At 38.0% G+C, this 20,236-nt stretch overlaps 1 protein-coding gene across 4 annotated transcripts in view; it reads left to right on the top strand.

Moving 5' to 3' along the window:
- Window positions 1-20,236, top strand: part of LOC126823509 (fibropellin-1) — a 73,830-nt gene that overhangs the window by 8,565 nt on the left and 45,029 nt on the right. For all 4 annotated transcript variants that reach the window (XM_050552396.2, XM_050552392.2, XM_056101641.1 and 1 more), the window contains exons 2-6: window positions 14,857-15,036; window positions 16,489-16,608; window positions 17,360-17,485; window positions 18,186-18,308; window positions 20,001-20,114. In XM_050552396.2, the coding sequence (XP_050408353.2) occupies window positions 14,857-15,036; window positions 16,489-16,608; window positions 17,360-17,485; window positions 18,186-18,308; window positions 20,001-20,114 (663 nt within the window). The remainder of the gene's footprint in view (window positions 1-14,856; window positions 15,037-16,488; window positions 16,609-17,359; window positions 17,486-18,185; window positions 18,309-20,000; window positions 20,115-20,236) is intronic.

The raw sequence follows: 20,236 nt of genomic DNA, 5'->3' as shown, positions 1-20,236 counted from the left end.
GTTTCATCGAAGCTGAAAAAAGTCGCTTGTTTGAATTTAAGATGTGTTTGTTTTTTAATGTGCGAATCTTTAAATTCGATGACGATCAAGTCAAACAATGGCTGAACTCCTCATATCAGGGATTAAAGCAGACGATATGAATTCTCGGTATTTGGCGTGAAGACAATGAGGTGCAGAAGACACATTATCAAAGAGCAGGCGTAAACACGATGAAATGTGGGAATTAGCGGGAATATGGGATCGTCTGCTCAGTAAACAAAGATGGCGGGAAGTTGAAGTTGTGTAGCAAGATGGCCTTAGCCCACTAGATGGAAATGATTTACGAAAAAAAACCCCAGTATGACGGGAACTAGGGTGACGAATATGTTAGATATTAGTCAGTAACTGCCAAGTACTTTTACCCCAAATATTTCGAAATGATGTCACCATGTACGCGAATGTGTTTGGGTCTGAAATTGACTTCCGGGTAACACTAGTTAACTTGGTCCCACGATTATGATACTTTTAAAAATTAAAGACTTTTTTTTCTTTTCTTGAAAACGGATCTGTTAAAATGACTGATTCTATTTCTATAATCATTTGATTTACTGTAAAAATTAATCAATAAAAAGGCACTTTTAGAAACAATCCAGGTATAGCCCTTCCACGTTTAGGCGCTACCCTAAATTAAACATACATTATGCAAGAGCTAAATCTGCCTATTGGAGGTCTTTCATTAGGCATGAACTGTTTTCTAAATTATTAATTAGACATTATTTAACTGATCCAAGCCATAATCTACACTTGGTGGCACCGATATTAAATAGATTAGAACAGTTCAGCCATATTTTGATTTAAGCTAAAAATGGAGGAGCGAGACTTAGCGTCGAACAACCAGTACGGTGGTTGAAATTATTACACACGTCTTGTCAAACCAACAAAGGCTAATATCTTTGCTCGCAATAGAGTAATTTGAATGAAATGTTGACATTATTCATTTTACATTATCTATTTTCCAACTATTATAGCAAGAATGGCTAGCTCTTTATCTAAATCTTACATAATGTATCTTTAAACCTCCTTTTTATTTTCTCATGAGTATGTAAACTCGGCGTTTGCCTTCTTTAGTTCGTTTTAATTCTTCTTCACTCCACGTTTACCACAGCAAGATGCAAACTTTTAACTATAAATTAAATTCACACAAAGTTGACTTTTAGAGCTAAAAAGAACAAAAACTCAATTGAATTAAACAGGTGCACAACGATTTAAATGTCAGTGTTTGGCCTGAATACGATTATTTATTTCGTACCATATAATTGGGCGTCAACTTCGCTAATCTTGGGATCCCTTCGTTTAGTGTGTCATTTCTTTAATATTCCTGACCCAAGGCAGTCGGATTAAAATACAGATCTATATTTCGTTTCGTTGTTTTATACTCGATTTGAATAAACGTTTTTATCCAACACGTGTTCGTCAATGTTCCGTCACGTGTTCTGAAGGGACGAAAACGAGGAGTATATACAAAGAGTATAGCTATTACATATCACCTCGGTGGAAGTGGACGTTAAATACAGCTATTTCACACACATTACATAGGGTTTTGTCTGCGATATCACCTCGGTTAAAGCGGCCGTAAAATACAAATAACTCACATACACAGTCTATAGGGTTACTTAAAAGATTCCGGACCCAAGGTCAATAAACGCTTTTGCCTACTTTGAATTCAACACGTTTCTGTTGTCGCTTGTTGTTCGGCTGGAACAAAAAATACGGTTTAGAGAATTGTATATTAAACAATTTAATAAATTCTTAAGAAAAAGAGTTTCCAAATAAACATTTACTCACAAGTTTAAAAAAAATTATATTCGTCATTTTTTTATTTTCATTTAATAGTAGACCTGCTTTGATTGTGTCCAAATCAAGTAAATTTTTATCCGTATCAGTGACCACGTGATTCTGTGACGATGTAGCTCGCTGGGTGTACATATAATTAACACGAAGGTGTTGAAAGGACTGGATAATTATTTAAACGCAGATACAGGTTAATTCGACTGGACAACAATAATTACATAAGGATTACAGTTATCAAATAAACTGCCATTTGAAGGCACAATTTAATTAGTTACTGCTACAGCGTTTTGACAAGGAGTAGGGTCGCTTGTCCAACCTCGTGAGTTTTCTCCTAACCCCAGTAAAGTTGCTAACTATTTAATAAGATTTTATGTAGAATATTGCTAAACCTAGGAAGGATACAATGTTATCTACTGTGTACATTTGTTGCTGATGGGTGTGTAATGGGACCTGATATGGTCCCAATCTATGATTTACCTTTTTCTTGGAGAATCAATTTTTGCTATTAAAGGTACCGGTTGTGTAAATTATCCATTAAATCCTATTTTACTTGTCCAGAGGGTTCAAAAATATTTTTTAATCCAAGTCACATTTGAAAAGCTTTACGTCAGGCTTTTCAAATCATTTAGTTGAATTTTTCCAAATTTTTAAATTAGGTGTGTTAAGATGAAATTTGTATCATCAATTAATTGGAATATTGTAAAATAGTACAATTTGTTGACCAGAATAAAGATTGGGACATATTATTCAGTTACAACAAGAGTGGTATTGAGCCTTTAACTACCTTATTGTATATTATTCTTGTAAACTCTTTATTAAGGTAACAATACCTGTCTGTCTGAAATGGTTGTGGATTGTTGAACCTACTGAACCTTTTTACGGATTGTTGAACCTCTAGACAACTGAACCTTTTTACGGATTGTTGAACCTCTAGACAACTGAACCTTTTTACGGATTGTTGAACCTCTAGACAACTGAACCTTTTTACGGATTGTTGAACCTATTGCCCACTAAACCTTTTTGTGGATGGTTGAACCAATAGATAAATGGGATTTCGGTCTTTCGGTTTTATGAACATTCGCAACATAGAAGATAAACTCTATCAATATTATTCTTCCATCAAACAGATGATTATCATCAGTAGGAAGAGATTTACTTTGGTCAATATTTGGACCTCTATCCATCGCCCACATCCCCACAAAATATAGCAGTAAAACACAAAATAATCTTTTACTGCCAACCCTAAAACCCAATTGGCTACTTATTCAAAGCAAGATTTGGCTATTTGACCATACCAAAGAAGTTTTGATAATCAGGCCAGATATCAAACGGACTTTTTTTATCTGAATCATTTGGAACAAGAGCTTCAGAAAACGGAAACGGTTCGCTAAAACAAATATTTCTCAGAGATAACATATTCTTCACACAACTAATCTCCCACACGTCAAATTCGCGTTTTATTCAACAAGCGGGGGTATGTTACCTAGCTCTGTCATGATGGGGATGATATACACGATTTTAAAAAACATGTCAACTTTTTTGTACATCAAATTCCTACACCAACAGCCTTGCTGACTTTTCTTATGAATGGTGGTAGCCTGTACAAAATGTTAAAAGGATGACTTCACATATTTCATATATTCAGCGTTCAGGCTTGAATGTTTACTTTTCCGCCAACCATCTATCCACAATTCTCACACTACTTTACTTCTTTAAAAAAAAACAGATGCTAATCCAAGATGGGTTTATCCTTTATCATTGATTGAAAATATTCTGTTCCCCCACAGAATGTAACTGAGCATTTCAAATGTTTGTTTATGTGCACGTATATGATTGTTAGTGACTTGATGGTATGTCATGCTACGAGCTTTCTTTGGTTTCCAATATTTTAAAAACAGTGATGACATTTTTCGATTTACAATGTGCGATCGTAAAATTTTACGTTTCAAATGTTTTTAAATGAAATTATAGCTTTCACGTTTGAGATGCCAAAATAGCTGACAAACAAAGTTACAGGAAAACGAATTCCAATATTAAGATCAGATGGAATTTTTAAATGTGTTTTTTTTTTACAACAGTCCATTTATTTCTTGTATGACGCGTCTAATTTTGAAACAGGACTATTTCTTGTAATATAAGACTTCATTTACAGACAAAACCCGTGGTCATGTGTATAACATTAACAGTATATTAAAGTTTCCCCGACAATCGGACATCTAAATAAGAGTAGGCCGTAGCGCCGCTGTCAGGGCAAAAACGTCCATTTTCATATTGACGGTGTATCTCTTTGCGAGTGAAATGGGGCCATCAGATAAGCCGCCCATTTGAACTGTTTATGTTTATGTGTAGGCAATTGGCCTGTTATTAACATACACTGGTTACCTCTAATAAAAACAGCAGTTCATTTCCGCAGTTTTGTATTGTTTCTAAATATCCCCTACCTTATATATATATATATATCAAACGTTTCGGACATTTTATATTGTCATACGATGGTTTCACAGTCTTATGTTCCTGGGGTAATATCGATTCTGCGAGTATATCATTCCAGCTACAAAAACGTCCTCATACAAATAGTCTACCACTTTCACTAAACCCACAACAATTCCATTGGTCGTAGTTATGTTATGTAAAAGCCATGAAGGTTATTTTAATCCCTTGTCGACATATAGATTCAGTTCTACCGTCCGGAGGTAATATTTTGCGACACCGTGATATTTCTAAAAGTTTAACGATACAATTTCAGATTGCAACATATTTTCAGTAGCTATCTGTTCGGGGTTATTTGTTAGGGATTAGGCAAGTATTGATCGCTGTCCAAGAGAACAATACAGATACAACATTTAGAATTCACCAGACTGGTCCGTTTCCGTACTCTATTCCTTTGTTTATGTTAAAGGCACTGTCGTTTTAAATTGTCTCTATCTTTCATCTTGGGAGTTGATCTTGGTACGTGAGTGGCCGAATGGTATGAGAGAGAGAGAGAGAGAGAGAGAGAGAGAGAGCGAGAGAGAGAGAGAGCTTGGGTTTAACGTCCACTCGACACAAACTAGGTCATTTCGGGACTTACATATGGTTTAATTTTATTTCAATAATTCGCTTGCGCGTAGGGGGCTTTGGCAGTGGGAGGAAACCGGAGGACCCGGAGAAAACCCACGAGGTTGAACAGGCGATCCTACTCCTTGTCACGTACAACCGGGGAATCGAAACCACGCCAGTTGACTCAATGGCGTTAACCATTCGGCCACCCAACCCCCGCATCGTAAGAAGAAAAGTCACCCCTATCGCCATCTTCGCCATCGTCATCATGACGTATAGGTCTAAAGCGAATTATAGAAATAAAATTGAACTGTATGCTAGTCCCGAAATGACCTAGTTTGTGTCGAGTGGGCGTTAAACCCCATCTCTCTCTCTCTCTTTTCTTATTTATTGCTTGAAACCTTTAAGAGGGTTGATCGTTATTAGGATGCAACTGACCCACAGAGTTAGGGTCACTTAATCCACATGGAATTTATCTGTAAAACGTAGATTTGGCGAAATTCACATCAAACTACAGAACAGACAGGTATTCATTAGACTTTAAATACCATTGTTTCAATTTCACCTAACAAAAACAAAAAAAACCAAAAACCCACCGAGCTGGTCATCTGAAAGATGAAAGTATCTCCGGGAATGTCCTCTTCTATTTAGTTAATATGGTTGGCCAGAGTTTACCTGGATTAATTGTTTGTATAAGAGATTAAAATCCTGTTGCTTGATACAAGAACAGGTGAAAGAGACGAGAGTAGGTTGACCTCAACTCACCAGTCGTGGAATGTCTTCTCAGTTCATCTGATGTCACAGATCGTGGATTGATAGCACGTTCATGCCTCGCATTGTTGCTATGTCATGTCGTATCCAATGGTATGTTGGCGGTTAAGACAAAGACAATCTGTGTTGGCCGATATATCACGATTCCATTGATCCCCATTGTACCCATTAATCCCCATGTTTGACTTGAAGCAACTTAATGTCAACCCGGCAACCTATCATCCCACGTTAATCCTACCTTAGGTCATAAATCAAGGTGCACATATTTGTATGACGCAACTTCCTGTGTACCCAAATTCATAGTTCGCAACATCAAACTTCTACATCCCATGTACGTCATAGATCTTACGGAATGCCTCGAGAAAGATCGCGTTCTTTTGTAAACGTTTTATTTCATGCAAATTCATGTTTACCTCGTGCATGTCACAAAGCTTTTTAATCTGATATTTGGCCACAGATTCTTGGCGCATGTTTCAGGAAAGATCACACCACCATTATAGCTACGTGCAACTTCATGTTTACATACATTTTTCAGTGCAACAAAGAAACGTTTGGTAAAAAAATCACCTTCACTACTGACACGTAATAGACATGTCCTTTTACTTGACCAGATACTAACAGAACATTTGTTCAGTGAATAAGAGAGAGAGATAGAGAGAGAGAGAGAGAGAGAGAGAGAGAGAGAGATGGGGTTTGGACAGGCGACCTTACTCCTTGTCATATACAAATATGGAATTCAAACTATACGACTTGAATGAAAGACATGATTTATGGTCTGAAGCGAATTCATTAAACCATTCAGAAACCCACTCCCTCGACATCAAATGTTGAAATTGTTCAAATTTACCTGAGGAAGCTTTAAAAAGCTGAAAGTACTTGCAAAAACCTAGTTTTCTTTCCTAAAACAACTTTATTTCTAATATGTAACACCTGAGAGTAGCTTTAATTATATACAGGTGACAATGTTATGAAATACAATTACCGAGTAACGTTTCGACTAGGGTTCTCTATTGTCAGGTAATGTGATCTGTGTCATATTGGACGTTGTTATTAGTATTACATTAATAAACCTTTATCACTTTGAATAATTACATTACTTTAATTAAGTTAGGTTCCCTTCAGGGTAATTAGAAGGGATGTCTCTTGTTGTTGTATACATGTATATATTGTCTTGTTATGCTTTCGTATTTTACCATTGCCTAGTCGAAACGTCGCTCAGTAATAAGCAGTAATTGTATTCCATTGAATTATCACCTGTATATTTCAGATCAATTACTGAAATGCCATTGAAACGATCGTGTATATCTATAAGAAAACAATATGTAAAATCTCAGTTAGAAATGTACACTATGCAAGATCTAAATCTGCCTATTGTAGGCCTTTCTTTAGGCCTGAAATGTTATCTAAATTATTAATTAGACATTAATTAACTTATCCAGACCATAATCAACTCTCGATGGCATCCCTAACCTGCGATATTTACTGGATTACGATCTGATTTGCTGATCAACGCTCATTGGTGATGTAATCAAAAATTGGATAATCGAGACTATGTTTTTTGTCGTACCGACTTTAGTAATGATGATCGAGGCTAGACCCAAAATTCAATCACTAAAATTTCGGTTCAGAGTGAATCAATATGACTGAAATTTTCAGCAAATTGCCTTTACATTATCTTGTTTTTAACTATTATAGTGAGAACTGCCAGCTCTTTATCTAATCTCCCATAATGTATATTTGAACATATAAGTAAAATTCAAATATTAGAGAAAAATCATTAAAAATTAAATTTTTGGCTAGTAAAATGGCCTGGCGATTCGTTTGATAACGATAAAAGTACTAGCCAAGAATTTAATTTTCAGTGATTTTTCTCTAATATTTGAATTTTACTTATATGTTTAACTGAGAGTTAGATCGTTTTATATATTTTCACAGAAATCCCCACAACACTGGTTATTACATTATATACCATTTTACTGTAGTAATTTGACATTTTATTTATATGTTTAACTGAGAGTTAGATCGTGTTATATATTTTCACAGAAATCCCCACAACACTGGTTATTACATTATATACCATTTTACTGTAGTAATTTGACATTTTGTCGTTTCGTTTGTAAATAAAGAAATATGATGGGAGTATGAATCTGATCGACTAGAACCGGACATTTTCAGAAATAGGCTTAAGTAAATATAGATACAGATATAATACATATTAACACGTCATTGAATCATGATAAAGCTAATACACTATTGTATTAGATGATGTCACGTGTTCTTGAATGCTCGGGCGGATTGGAAAGTAAACATTGTACATATAGATAAAATTTGTTTAATTTAAAACATCCTTGTCGTCAATATGCTTTAATTTATTTACATAAAATCTTCAAATTTTATTTCATTCTTCCGCCCAAGTTTTCAATCTTTCTATATAAATATGTTGAAATGTTTAATTGGTTGTACATAACATACACTGACTAAAAAAGCGCGTTATCGATTGAATCAAGGTGTTTACTTTTCTTAATTATAGAAAACATTATAAAAGTTATTTACTATAGGAACATCGTATATGTATTATAATGTCGCGGGCCAGGCAAGTTTATTGGACAAAAGAAATTGAATATCGTTGATGAATAGAGGGATTGGCATGGACGGAGATAAGTGGGTATTATCAACCTTTAATGTTAAAGATGATTAAGTCAATACAGTTAACATTTTTATCTTCTTTGATTTTTAAGAACATAAGTTGTTTAATTTACTAGGTATATAAGTACGAGTTATAATGTCGCAAGCTTTTAGATTTTCAATGTCCTGAATAAAAGTATTTGCGTGGATTTTTGGAACTGTGCTTTTTAAATTCGATTGCCAATTAATAGGGGCAACGTCTGTTTACCGTGTTTTGTTATGGAAGGTGTCTAGGGTTTTATGGTAACCATATTCTTATTTCACAGTAACAACCTGCTTTACGACCACTTCTACCTTCAGACAGACAAGGTTATTTCCTTGTATCCTCATGGAATCATAATCTGTAATCTTTTCTTCTATTAGTGTTTAATGTCCGCTTCCAACGAGGGTGATATCGCATGCGCAGGGGTCTTTACCGTGGCAGGAAACCGGAGTACCTGGAGTAAACCCACAAAGTTTAGAAGGCACCCCTTTCTCCAAGCCCCATATGCTCAGTCCAGGGATCCAAACCACAACCAGAGAAGACCGGCCAGCTACACTAGACCATCTCATTACCCCATTTCGATTCTCCGCTTGAACGTGACAAAGAGTAGGGTCGCATGTACAACCTCGTAGGTTTCCTCTGGGTTCTTCTGTATCCTCCCACTGTTGACCCCTACGCGCAAGCCAATTATTGAAATATAATTGAACCACATGTTAATCCCGAAATTACCTAGTTTGTATTAAGTTGACGTTACATCTCTGTCTCTCTCTCTGTCTCTCTCTCTCTCTCTCTCCAATCCAGGCGGTTGGATGGCTGAATGGTTAGCGAGTGCGCGTTGTATCATAAAGTCTTTCATTGAGTCATCTGACGTGGTTTCGATTCCCCGGTTTGTACGTGATAAGGAGTAGGGTCGCCTGTTGAACCTCGCGGCTTTTCTCTGGGTCCTCCAGTTCTCTCCTACTGCTAAAGACCCCTACTGCTAAAGACCCCTACGTGTAAACGAATTATTGAGATATAATTGATCCATAAGTTAGTCCCGAAATTATCTAGTAGTTTGTGTTGAGTGGACGTTAAATATCTCTCTCTCTCTCGCCCCCTCTCTCTCTCTCACTCTCTCTCTCTCAGTGTGTAAATACAAGACAGTGAATTAAACCATTGAACGAGTTCTACTAATTAAGAGAAAGTATTTGTTAAGACTTGACGATACGGTGCGATTTCAGTCAAATATCATTCAAACCAGTTTATTGGACAGCAAATGAGCGGTTAAAGGACAATATACAACAAAACACTGAGTTTATTTATTGGGCGGACTAGAATAGGGCAATTGGTGATTCATTCAAACTTTGCTCCTTCTTTAATAAAAAACATCTCGCCCAATTATCTGAAGTGGTCGATTCATTTTCATAAAACTCAATTCTACGATACAACAAGGCTTATATATGTTCTTTAGGCAAATGTTTGGATGTTTACAGCGTGTTTAAAGAAGTGAATGTCAAATAATTTCAGCTACGCTAGAATATATTTTACATTTTGGGCACACATTTTATCCTTTCAATATATTGTGTCAAGTACAGAATGTTTAATTTAAAACTAAACAAATACAGATACAAGATAAAGAGAGAGAGAAAGAAATGGAGTTTAACGTCCACTCGACACAAACTAGGTCATTTCGGGACTAACATATGGTTTAATTTTATTTCAATAATTCGCTTGCGCGTAGGGGTCTTTAGAAGTGGGAGGAAACCGGAGGACCCGGAGAAAACCCACGAGGTTGGACAGACGACCCTACTCCTTGCCACATACAACCGGGGAATCGAAACCACGCCAGTTGACTCAATGACAGACTTTATGATACAGCGCGCGCGTGCTAACCATTCAGCCATCCAACCCCCCAGATACAAGATAAGATAAGACTAGTATGGATTATAGGCAGAGAGAGAGAGAGAGAGAGAGAGAGAGAGAGAGGGGGGTGTTAACGTCCACTCGAAACAAAATAGGTCATTTCGGGACTAACATATGGTTCAATTTTATTTAAATAATTCGCTTGCGCGTAGGGATCTTTAGATTCCTCGGCTGTACGTGACAAGGAGTAGGGTCGCATATCCAACCTCGTGCGTTTTCTCTCGGTCCTCCGGTTAACTTCCACTGCTAAAGACCCCTACGTGCAAGCGAATTATTGAAATAAAATTCAACCATAAGTTAGTCCCGAAATGACCTAGTTTGTGTCGAGTAGACGTTAAACTCGATTCGACTTCTCTCATCCCAGACCCCGATATGTCTTCACTGATCGGGTCGGAATATAAGAATTATATTAAATTTTGTTTTATCAGTTATATATATATATATATATATATATATATATAAATACTGTTGTAGATACTTTTCTCCGGGTCCTCCGGTTTCACCCCACTGCTAAAGACCCCTACGCGCAAGCGAATTATTGAAATAAAATTCAACCATAAGTTAGTCCCGAAATGACCTAGTTTGTGTCGAGTAGACGTTAAACTCGATTCGACTTCTCTCATCCCAGACCCCGATATGTCTTCACTGATCGGGTCGGAATATAAGAATTATATTAAATTTTGTTTTATCAGTTATATATATATATATATAATAAATACTGTTGTAGATACTTTTCTCCGGGTCCTCCGGTTTCACCCCACTGCTAAAGACCCCTACGCGCAAGCGAATTATTGAAATAAAAAATTAAACCATATGTTAGTCCCGAAATATCCTAGTTTGTCTCGAGTTGACGTTAAATGTTCAAATGGAAAGATTACATTACAAATGTTCAAATGGAAAGATGCTTAAACAAACAGTAAGTAAGGTTTGAAAATAAGAAAAGTACATTTTGTTTGGATGTCATTGTACTATAGAAAACGTTTCTATCGAGATGATATTTGCAGTGCATGTGGAGATTTACCTGGTAATATTGTTATCCTTTAACGATATGTAGACATTAAATAGGTGCGAATACACGCCTCGTATACAACAACACCAGACCTAAACAAACTATCCACAATCTCCAACCAATAGAATGAAATACGCCTCGTATACAACAACACCAGACCTATCCACAATCACCAACCAATAGAATGAAACTTTCTCTTAAAAATGTCAAACTTAATCAGCCGCGTCGCATACGGGTTAAGTACAAAAGCTATTTTGAAGAGAGAGAGAGGGAGAGAGAGAGAGCGAGAGAGGCTGGATATCGGTGACGAAAAGCTTTGGTTATCCAGTGTTAATATCTATATAACTGATATAACAAAATTTAATAAAATTCTTACATCCCGACCCGATCAGTGAAGACATATCGGGGTCTAGGATGAATGAAATACTGCCACGCTAAATGAATAAACGACACAAGTCTCAGCGGATGAACAGATATACCTTAACACCCGGTTAAGACATGGGATCTACTTAAAACAGCTTGTTAGATTAGGAATGAAAGGTCATCTGGACATGTCATATAAATCTCCATAATTCTTTTATAGATGACTACGAGAGAGAGAGAGAGAGAGAGAGAGAGAGAGAGGTGAACATCCACTCAATACAAACTAGGTCATTTCGTTACTAACATATGGTTCAAATATATTTCAATAATTTGCTTGTGCGTAGGGGTCTTTAACTGTGGGAGAAAACTAGAGGAAAGGCGACCCTACTCCTTGTCACGAACAACCGGGTAATCGAAACCACGCCAGTTCACTCAATGACAGATCTTATGAAACAACGCGTACGCGCAAACCATTCATCCCCCACCCCTCAAAAAAGCAGAATTGTCTACAATTTTGGATTCAATGTAATTGAACATAAACGGCATAAGCATGTAACTATAGTCAAACCACATTAAATTGAAAACATTTTACCAACCAACGAATACCTGCAAAACCTTATTAACACTTTAAGACGTCTACGCGTAGGAGAGGCTTTTTAAATATATCTTTATAGCCTAGCCCAAATATATACATATGTACACATGAAAATATAATGACGATTAGAAGACTGGGTGTTTTAATTCAAGTGACTAGGTAGATATATTGAAGTGTTGAAACGAATAACATTGCCGTACAGAACAATCTCGACGGCTACCACTTTCTCGCACTGTTCTCTATTTATTGACCTGAGAGAGAGAGAGACAGAGAGAGAGAGAGAGACAGAGACAGAGAGGGAGAGAGAAAGGGGGGGGGGGGTAATGTCCACTCAGCACAAACATTAGGGACTTACATATTATGGTACATTTTGATTTAAATAATTCGTTTGTGCATAGGGGTCTCTAGCAGTGAGAAGAAATCGGAGTCTATCTCTCCCCCTCTCTCTCTCTCATTCACATCTAGACTTCTCTCTCTCTCTCTCTCCAATCCAGGGGGTTAGATGGCTGAATGGTCACCGCGTGCGCGTTGTGTCATATAGTCTCTCCCCTTGTCACGTACAACCGAGGAATCTAAAGATCCCTACGCGCAAGCGAATAATTTAAATAAATGACCTATTTTGTTTCGAGTGGACGTTACCCCCCCCCCCCCCTCTCTCTCTCTCTCTCTCTCTCTCTCTCTCTCTCACCATTTTAGTTATAAATTTATCGAAACATCGCCCATTCAACGGCCATAGTTGATATCCGCTATGTCGTCGTATCGCTGAATTAACATTTAATTATGTAGAATAAAGAATTAAATAAAGTATCAGGTATACTATAAGTAGGTGAATCATGGTGGTTATTTAACATATAAATATAAACCTTTTATAAAACTACCTTGGTCTACACCCTGTTTACATTCCACCAATAATTATACATCAATTTTACATCTAACTAACGTTGAATATGTTGAAGACATCAGTGAACAAACACCAATATTTGTCAGATTTAAAGGACGACGACACTTGGTACTAAGCGGAGTAAAGATTCAAAGTTATACATTTGGACTAGAAAACAAATTGCTTCTACTCTAGTATATTTAATCTAGGCCTATTATCCTGTACGTATCTCAAGTATTACTAGACATGTTTTGTGAGAAAATTAAAATATTTGCTAAAGGACGAAAATGACATTGATTTTATTTCTTTCAAGACAAAAACATAAATGCTTTTCATGAATAAATGCGTAGTTGAGTTCAAGTTTGCATAGATCCGGTTATTTTATGATTTGGCATCTTTCGTTGTGTTTGTTTTATGTCTGAGGGATTACTAACAGAGAGAGAGAGAGAGGGGTAGAGAGAGAGAGAGACGCTTGTGCGTCGGGGCCTTTAGATACGGTTAGGGCCAGTTTGGGACTAACATATGGTTCAATTTTATTTCAATAAACTGCTGGCGCGTAGGGGTCTTTAGCAGTGAGTGAAAACAGTGAGAGAAATGGAGTTTAACGTCAACTCGACACAAACTATGTCATTTCGGGACTAACATATGGTTCTATTACGATATAAATGTCTACTTATAAATCTGGACATGAGCAGTGGGATAGAGGCTTTGGGATAAGTGAACCCCCCCCCCCCCCACACACACACACACCATAGCAAACGTTTCAATAAATACGCCAAATATACAATTTTATAATCTATACTAATATTTGTGACTGTCGTTTGTCTGTCTGTTTGTCTGTCTGTTCGGGGTTGGCGGCTACACTAGGTTTGCCCCGGGCATTCTTCTAGTAATAAATATTTGGAGCCTGTGCTCATCATTCTAATCTGCGCCGAAATTTCACTGAGTCTAGTAGCGTGGTTTTGAATCCCCGCGTGTATGCGTGTAGGGTCGCCATTGCAGCTTCGTGGGTTTCTCTCCGGGTCCTCCGGTTTCCTTCCACAGCTGAAGACCATATGCGCAAGCGAATTATTGAAATATTATTGAACCATAAGTTAGTCCCGAACTGACCTAGTTTGTGTCGAGAGGATATTAAAACTCTCTTTTTATTTACAACCCATCCATTCACAAATCCCCCCTCTCTCTCTCTCTCTCTCTCTCTCTCTCTCTCTCTCCTTTCTATCTATATCTAGACGGTGAAATAGGTTATTGTCTTGGCACCGACCGGCAAATCGGGATCCACATATGACAACAACCCCCACCCTCTTTCCCACTGAGTCACCACGGCTCGCGATTGCCGATAAAACATAATTTAAAGCATTAAAGATACATTATGTAAGATTTAGATAAAGAGCTGGTCATTCTTGCTATAATAGTTCGAAAATAAATAATGTGAAATGAATAATTTGACAATTTCATTCAAATTACTCTATTGTGAGCGAAAATATTAGCCTTTGAAAGTTTGACAAGACGTGTGCAATAATTTCAACCACCGTACTGGTTGTTCGAAGCTAAGCATCGCTCCTCCATTTTTAGCTTAAATCAAAATATGGCTGACTGTTCTAATCTATTTAATATCGGAGAAATCCGATGCCATCGAGAGTTGTTAATTATTGTCTGATTAATAATTTAGATAACATTTCAGACCTAAGGAAAGACCTGCAATAGGCAGATTTAGCTCTTGCATAATGTATGTTTGATAAAGTAACATCATCATCATAGATACCGGTATAATATTTACTTATTCGTTTTTCTTTCAGGTTTACTGACAACCCCTATGGTATCTTCTCAATGTCTAGACTATGCACCAGTTGCGAACGATTGTTCAAAGTTTACGCGGTGTGTAGGTGGTACGACGTACGAGTTCCAGTGCCCTACTGAACTGGTGTTTGATGTGTTTACGAACAATTGCAATTACCCCTTGCTAGTCGACTGCAGCGGTAAGTCTTTTCTCGTTTGTATTGTAATACATGTACTATATAAACTATAGAGGGTTATTTTAGTTCTATGAAAGGTGCTCTGTTTAATGTATAGAAGTCGTTAAACAAATGGATGACGGGTAGCTTTAGGCTATTGAAGTACCTTGCATTATTCTACAACTTTCTTGAGCTGACTTACTGACAGTTCTGCCGCCATATTTTTCTGGAAGCATGTTACTGTTGTCCATCCATCTGGTGCACGGATCGGTCCAGTTGAATAGAATAACATTGCCATGAAAGGGTGCCCAAATGAAACACTTGCCTACATATGGTAATGGCCCGTCCTAATAGATGACGTATCTAAACGTTTTTATATAAATCAAAGAGCGCGATAAAATTTGCTTCAGACATAATTTGGTGTTCTCAGAAGGACGTTCCCACCCCTTAGAGGCCAGGATACAGACATGATGCAGGTTCTTACTTAGAGGTTGAGATAGAGACCCCCATGTAGATTTAGAAAGAAGATTGTAACTTTCGCCACAGAACACACGCTAATACCCCTATCAGACAGGAGAGCGTCCTTACTACGCTGCTACGCCGATGGAAAATAGTCCCCGGACACCTCAACATCGCCATAAGCGTGGTAAAAGCGTGGTTGAAACGTCAGATATCGTTCTGCGGTCTCCATGGTTGCAAATGATCGCCGAGTCACGGCGTTTGTTCAAAACAAACGGCAAAGTTTTGCGATCTGGCCTGGAAAGCTTTGAGAACGCAGCTTTTTTCAAGTTAGTCATTTTTGAGGACATTTTCGTGTGTTGTGTTCACGTTTGCCGGCGACCTTGTGCATTTTCTGGTCGCCGTACGGTCGCAGCAGCGTAGTAAGGACGCCACCTCGGTCTGACGGAGGCATAAGTGATAGGGAACTTATATTTAGCTTATATTTAATGTCACAACTGTGTGTGTAGTTTCCTATATATAACCTTTGTATTATGGATGTTATAAAGTTATATAAACATAGTTATAGCAACACATTGTTCCGGAGTCAATTCAGCATTGAGTAAAAGAATACACAGCGTGGAAGTCCTAATTAGATAAGCGCCACCATAGTGCCAAAGTCTGTGACCAGAAAACTGTCACAGTATTAGAAAAAATAAAACCAATAATTTTACTTTCACATATTTCGTTGTTCAATTTTCCAGGAAGTTTCATGTTGATCCTACTAGACCTGGCCTTACACTTTTTTCGAAGAGCGTGGCTCCCCTGACGAAGAACCCCGCGACATTAGACAGGGGACCCCTCTTCTGTTAGTTTTATTTATAGAGATTTTCAAAAAAAAAAAGAAAAAAAAAATCGGGGCGGGTGCTAAGATCCCCTACTGGACCTGATCCAGAATGTTATTCCTGCTTTTCATTGCAGATCTTTGGGATAAAAGATGACAGCCGTATTACTTAAATATAATTTTTTATCTTGCAGCACGTCCAACACAGTGCAGCTCTAACCCATGCCAGAACGGCGGTACCTGTAACGTAAATGGCGAAACAGGTTTCACGTGTTCCTGTATCGCCCCCACATTTGGAAGTTTATGTGAACAAGGTAGGGTGTTATTTAGTCTGATTAAAACACAGATCTATATTTCGTTTCGTTTTTTTTTTTATACTTTCGATGGCCTACACTACATAAAGATCTGACGGGTTGTACTGGAAGGTCGCGTCAGGGGTCATACAAGAGGCTTTTGACCGTCTGAAGTCAGACATTGATGTCAAGCCTATAATGAATTCGCTAGACCATCCAATGGCCGAGATTTAAATGGATTTGAAACCCACGAAACATAAAAAATGAAATTGATAATTAAGGCTTAGTCTAGATTGTCTTATACATTTGCTACGATAATAAAAAAATGTACGCTATTCGTTTGGAATAAAGTAATTTGTAAGAAATTTTTAATATATTCCTTTTCCATGAACTATTATATCAGAACAGCCAGATTTTGTTCAAATCCTACATAATGTATCTTTAAGAAGGTTAGTTCTTTGTTACCTCCCATTGCTAAAGACCACTACGCGCAAGCGAATTATTGAAAGAAAATTAAACCATATGTTAGTCCCGAAATGACCTTGTTTGTGCCGAGTGGACGTTACCCCCTCCGTCCCTCCCTCTCCCCCTCTCTCCCTCTCTCTCTCTCTCTCTCTCTCTCCCCCTCTCTCTCTCTCTCCCTCTCTCTCTCCCCCTCTCTCTCTCTCCTCTCTCTCTCTCTCTCTCTCTCTCCCTCTCTCTCTCTCCCCTCACTCTCTCTCTCTCTCTCTCTCTCTCCCCCTCTCTCTCTATGTTGAGTTATTTATTACAGGTGTACCGGATAACTGTTCTCCTAATCCCTGTCAGAATAATGGAGTATGTAGTATATCATTAACAGCACCATTCGGATATATGTGTGCTTGTCCAGATCAATTCACAGGTGACCAGTGTCAGACATGTAAGTTTTTGTCCAAAGAAAAGGCATGCCAAGTTTCATGTAGATTGTGCTTGCATTGGCAGGGGCTTATGGATTTGTTCATCCAGATTTTCCGGCGTGGTTCTCCCTTGTCAGTGATGCAGGACGCAGGGTCTGAGAAGGACAGTTGTCTAGTCATTCGGATGAGACGAAAAACCGAGGTCCCGTGTACACATTGGTGTGCACGTAATGCAGTGATCGAACACCCGACCTCCAGGTTATCGAGCAAGAGTCACGTACTGCTGTTTTGACAATTCGCCCAACTGCCATTAGTATCTAAAATGCTTTTGATCATTCACTTTTATGAGCCCTAGTGGCCCAGTGAGTAAGGTATTTGCGCACCAACCAGGACGTCCGGGGTTCGACCCTGTGGGTTCGACCCCGTCGATGTTTTAGAAAGTTCTTCAGGATTTCCGGTCATGGTTTCTCCATGTCAGTTGTATAGGACGGATGAACTGGCAAGGCATAGTGTCTAGTCGTTGGGATGGGACGAAAAACCGAGGTCCCGCGTACACGTTGTCGTGTACGTAAAAGAACCCTTGACCATTGGAATTCGACGAAGAGTAGAAGAGTGGGCTATACCCATTATAATTAGTGCGATCGGTGCAGAAAAGTAGGACGTCGAACCCTATTTCATTTCAGTCATCTTTAACCGCCAATAAATCCCTATTTCTTTTTCCAGTTGTCCCCGATTTCTGTTTCTCTCAGCCTTGTGAAAACGGTGGGTCTTGTAATGACTTTCCTAGCGGACCAGTCTGCACCTGCCCTGTTAATTTCTTCGGTGACCGATGTCAATTTTCATCAGGTAAATATCACGTTTCATTTTTTGCTTTCTTTCTACTACATTCACCCGATCTCTCAGACGTTAGTCAGATCTCTTAGACATCCACTAGATCTCCCTGACATCCGCCAGATCTGTCAGACATCCATCAGATCTCTCAGATATCCACCAAATCTCCCAGACATTTGCCAGATCTCCCAGACATCCGCCAGATCTAGATCCCCCTAGACATCCACCAGATCTTTCATGGCATCCATCCACTATATCTCTCAGACATCCACCAGATCCCCCAGACATCCTCTACATCTTCCAGACAACCACTAGATATCCAACGCCCACACCGTCTCGACCCCCCCCCCCCCATCCCACTCTCACTCTGTCTCTATAATGCCAACGAACAACATATACCGTGAATTCTTCCATGCACAATTTGATTGTTATGAATCTTCCTGTAATAATCTATGTTCTATACATATTGGTCATTATTAGTTAGTTGAAACCATCTCGGGAATAAGTTGTTATCTCAAACACATTACAGCAATAAACAGCCAAACTCATTAAATCAATAAACAGCAAAACTTATTACAACAAGAAACTTATTACAACTTATTACAACAATAATACACACATATATAACTTGCTAATCATTTATATTTCTACATATGATCATGACGGTAAGTCTGTCCACCTGCATATGGTCATCAATATACTTTCGCCAATTCACATTAAGGTGATGTATGTAAATCCGACAACCAACATATGCTCAGGTATGTAAGTCGGATAACTTACCTATCGTCATATATACCTACGCAGGCGGGGGTTGGATGACAGAATGGTTATCACGTGCGCGCTGTATCATAAAGTCTGTCATTGAGTCAACTGGCGTGGTTTCGATTCCCTGGTTGTACGTGACAAGGATTAGGCTCGCCTGTCCGACCTCGTATGTTTTCTCCGGGACCTCCGGTTTCCTCCCACTGCTAAAGACCCCTACGTGCAAGCGAATTATGGAAATAAAATTGAACCATATGTTAGTCCCGAAATGACCTAGTTTGTGTCGAGTGGACGTTAAACCTCATTTGTCTCTTTCTCTCTCACCTACGCAGGCAATAAATGGTGAGTTTAGAATTATGTACTAACCAGACGAAACATGACAGTGTTTAAAATAACTGTGCAGTGGTCCAACAGAGCAATGTGCAGTAATCAATCGGCAAAATAGAGTAATAAAATATATTATAGAACAGTGATTATTGATCAGCCATTATCGATCATTCATAGATTATTGATCAGTTATTATAGATCAATCATAGATTATTGATCAGTTATTATAGATCAATCATAGATTTTAAATAAAGAGCCCAGGGGAAGAAAGATTTAAGTCACATTTTCGTCTTTACGAAATAGACTTTGAGGCCTGATTATGATTTTTTTTATACGAATCATAATTACCAGTACAACAACTGACTTCAACTTTTTAATCAAATTGAGATTCAAATTAAAGGGTCCGTTTTAGATCGTTTGGTGTGACTCCGATCGTTTTTACCTGAAATCAATTGTTCCACAGAAAGCTTATACAATTTACTACCACTTGACGCTATTAAAACTGGGGTTCATGGAAAAGGTGACTTAGATCGTTCTTCCCCTTTACTCTTTAAATGTCCAATGTAAATGTTTATAAATTAAACCGAGTTATTTTTTGTTATGTTGATTTGTTATTAGGAACACCATGTCAACCTAATCCGTGTCAACAGACTGGATTCTGTACAGTAACCGGAACCAACACCTATAATTGTTCCTGTCCCCCGGGAACATTCGGGAACACGTGTCAATTCGGTATACATTCGTTAATTATCTCACATAACACACTCTTGCAGATTATAATATAGTTTACATTCTTTTAAACTTTTAACACATTAACACATTTCCGGTTATATTTTCTGACAAACGGACTTTAT

Source organism: Patella vulgata, chromosome 6 (assembly GCF_932274485.2).
Source record: "Patella vulgata chromosome 6, xgPatVulg1.2, whole genome shotgun sequence".
NCBI lineage: Eukaryota > Metazoa > Mollusca > Gastropoda > Patellidae > Patella > Patella vulgata.
Note: the sequence above shows the minus strand (reverse complement) of the source record. Positions and strands in the feature narration are given on the sequence as shown.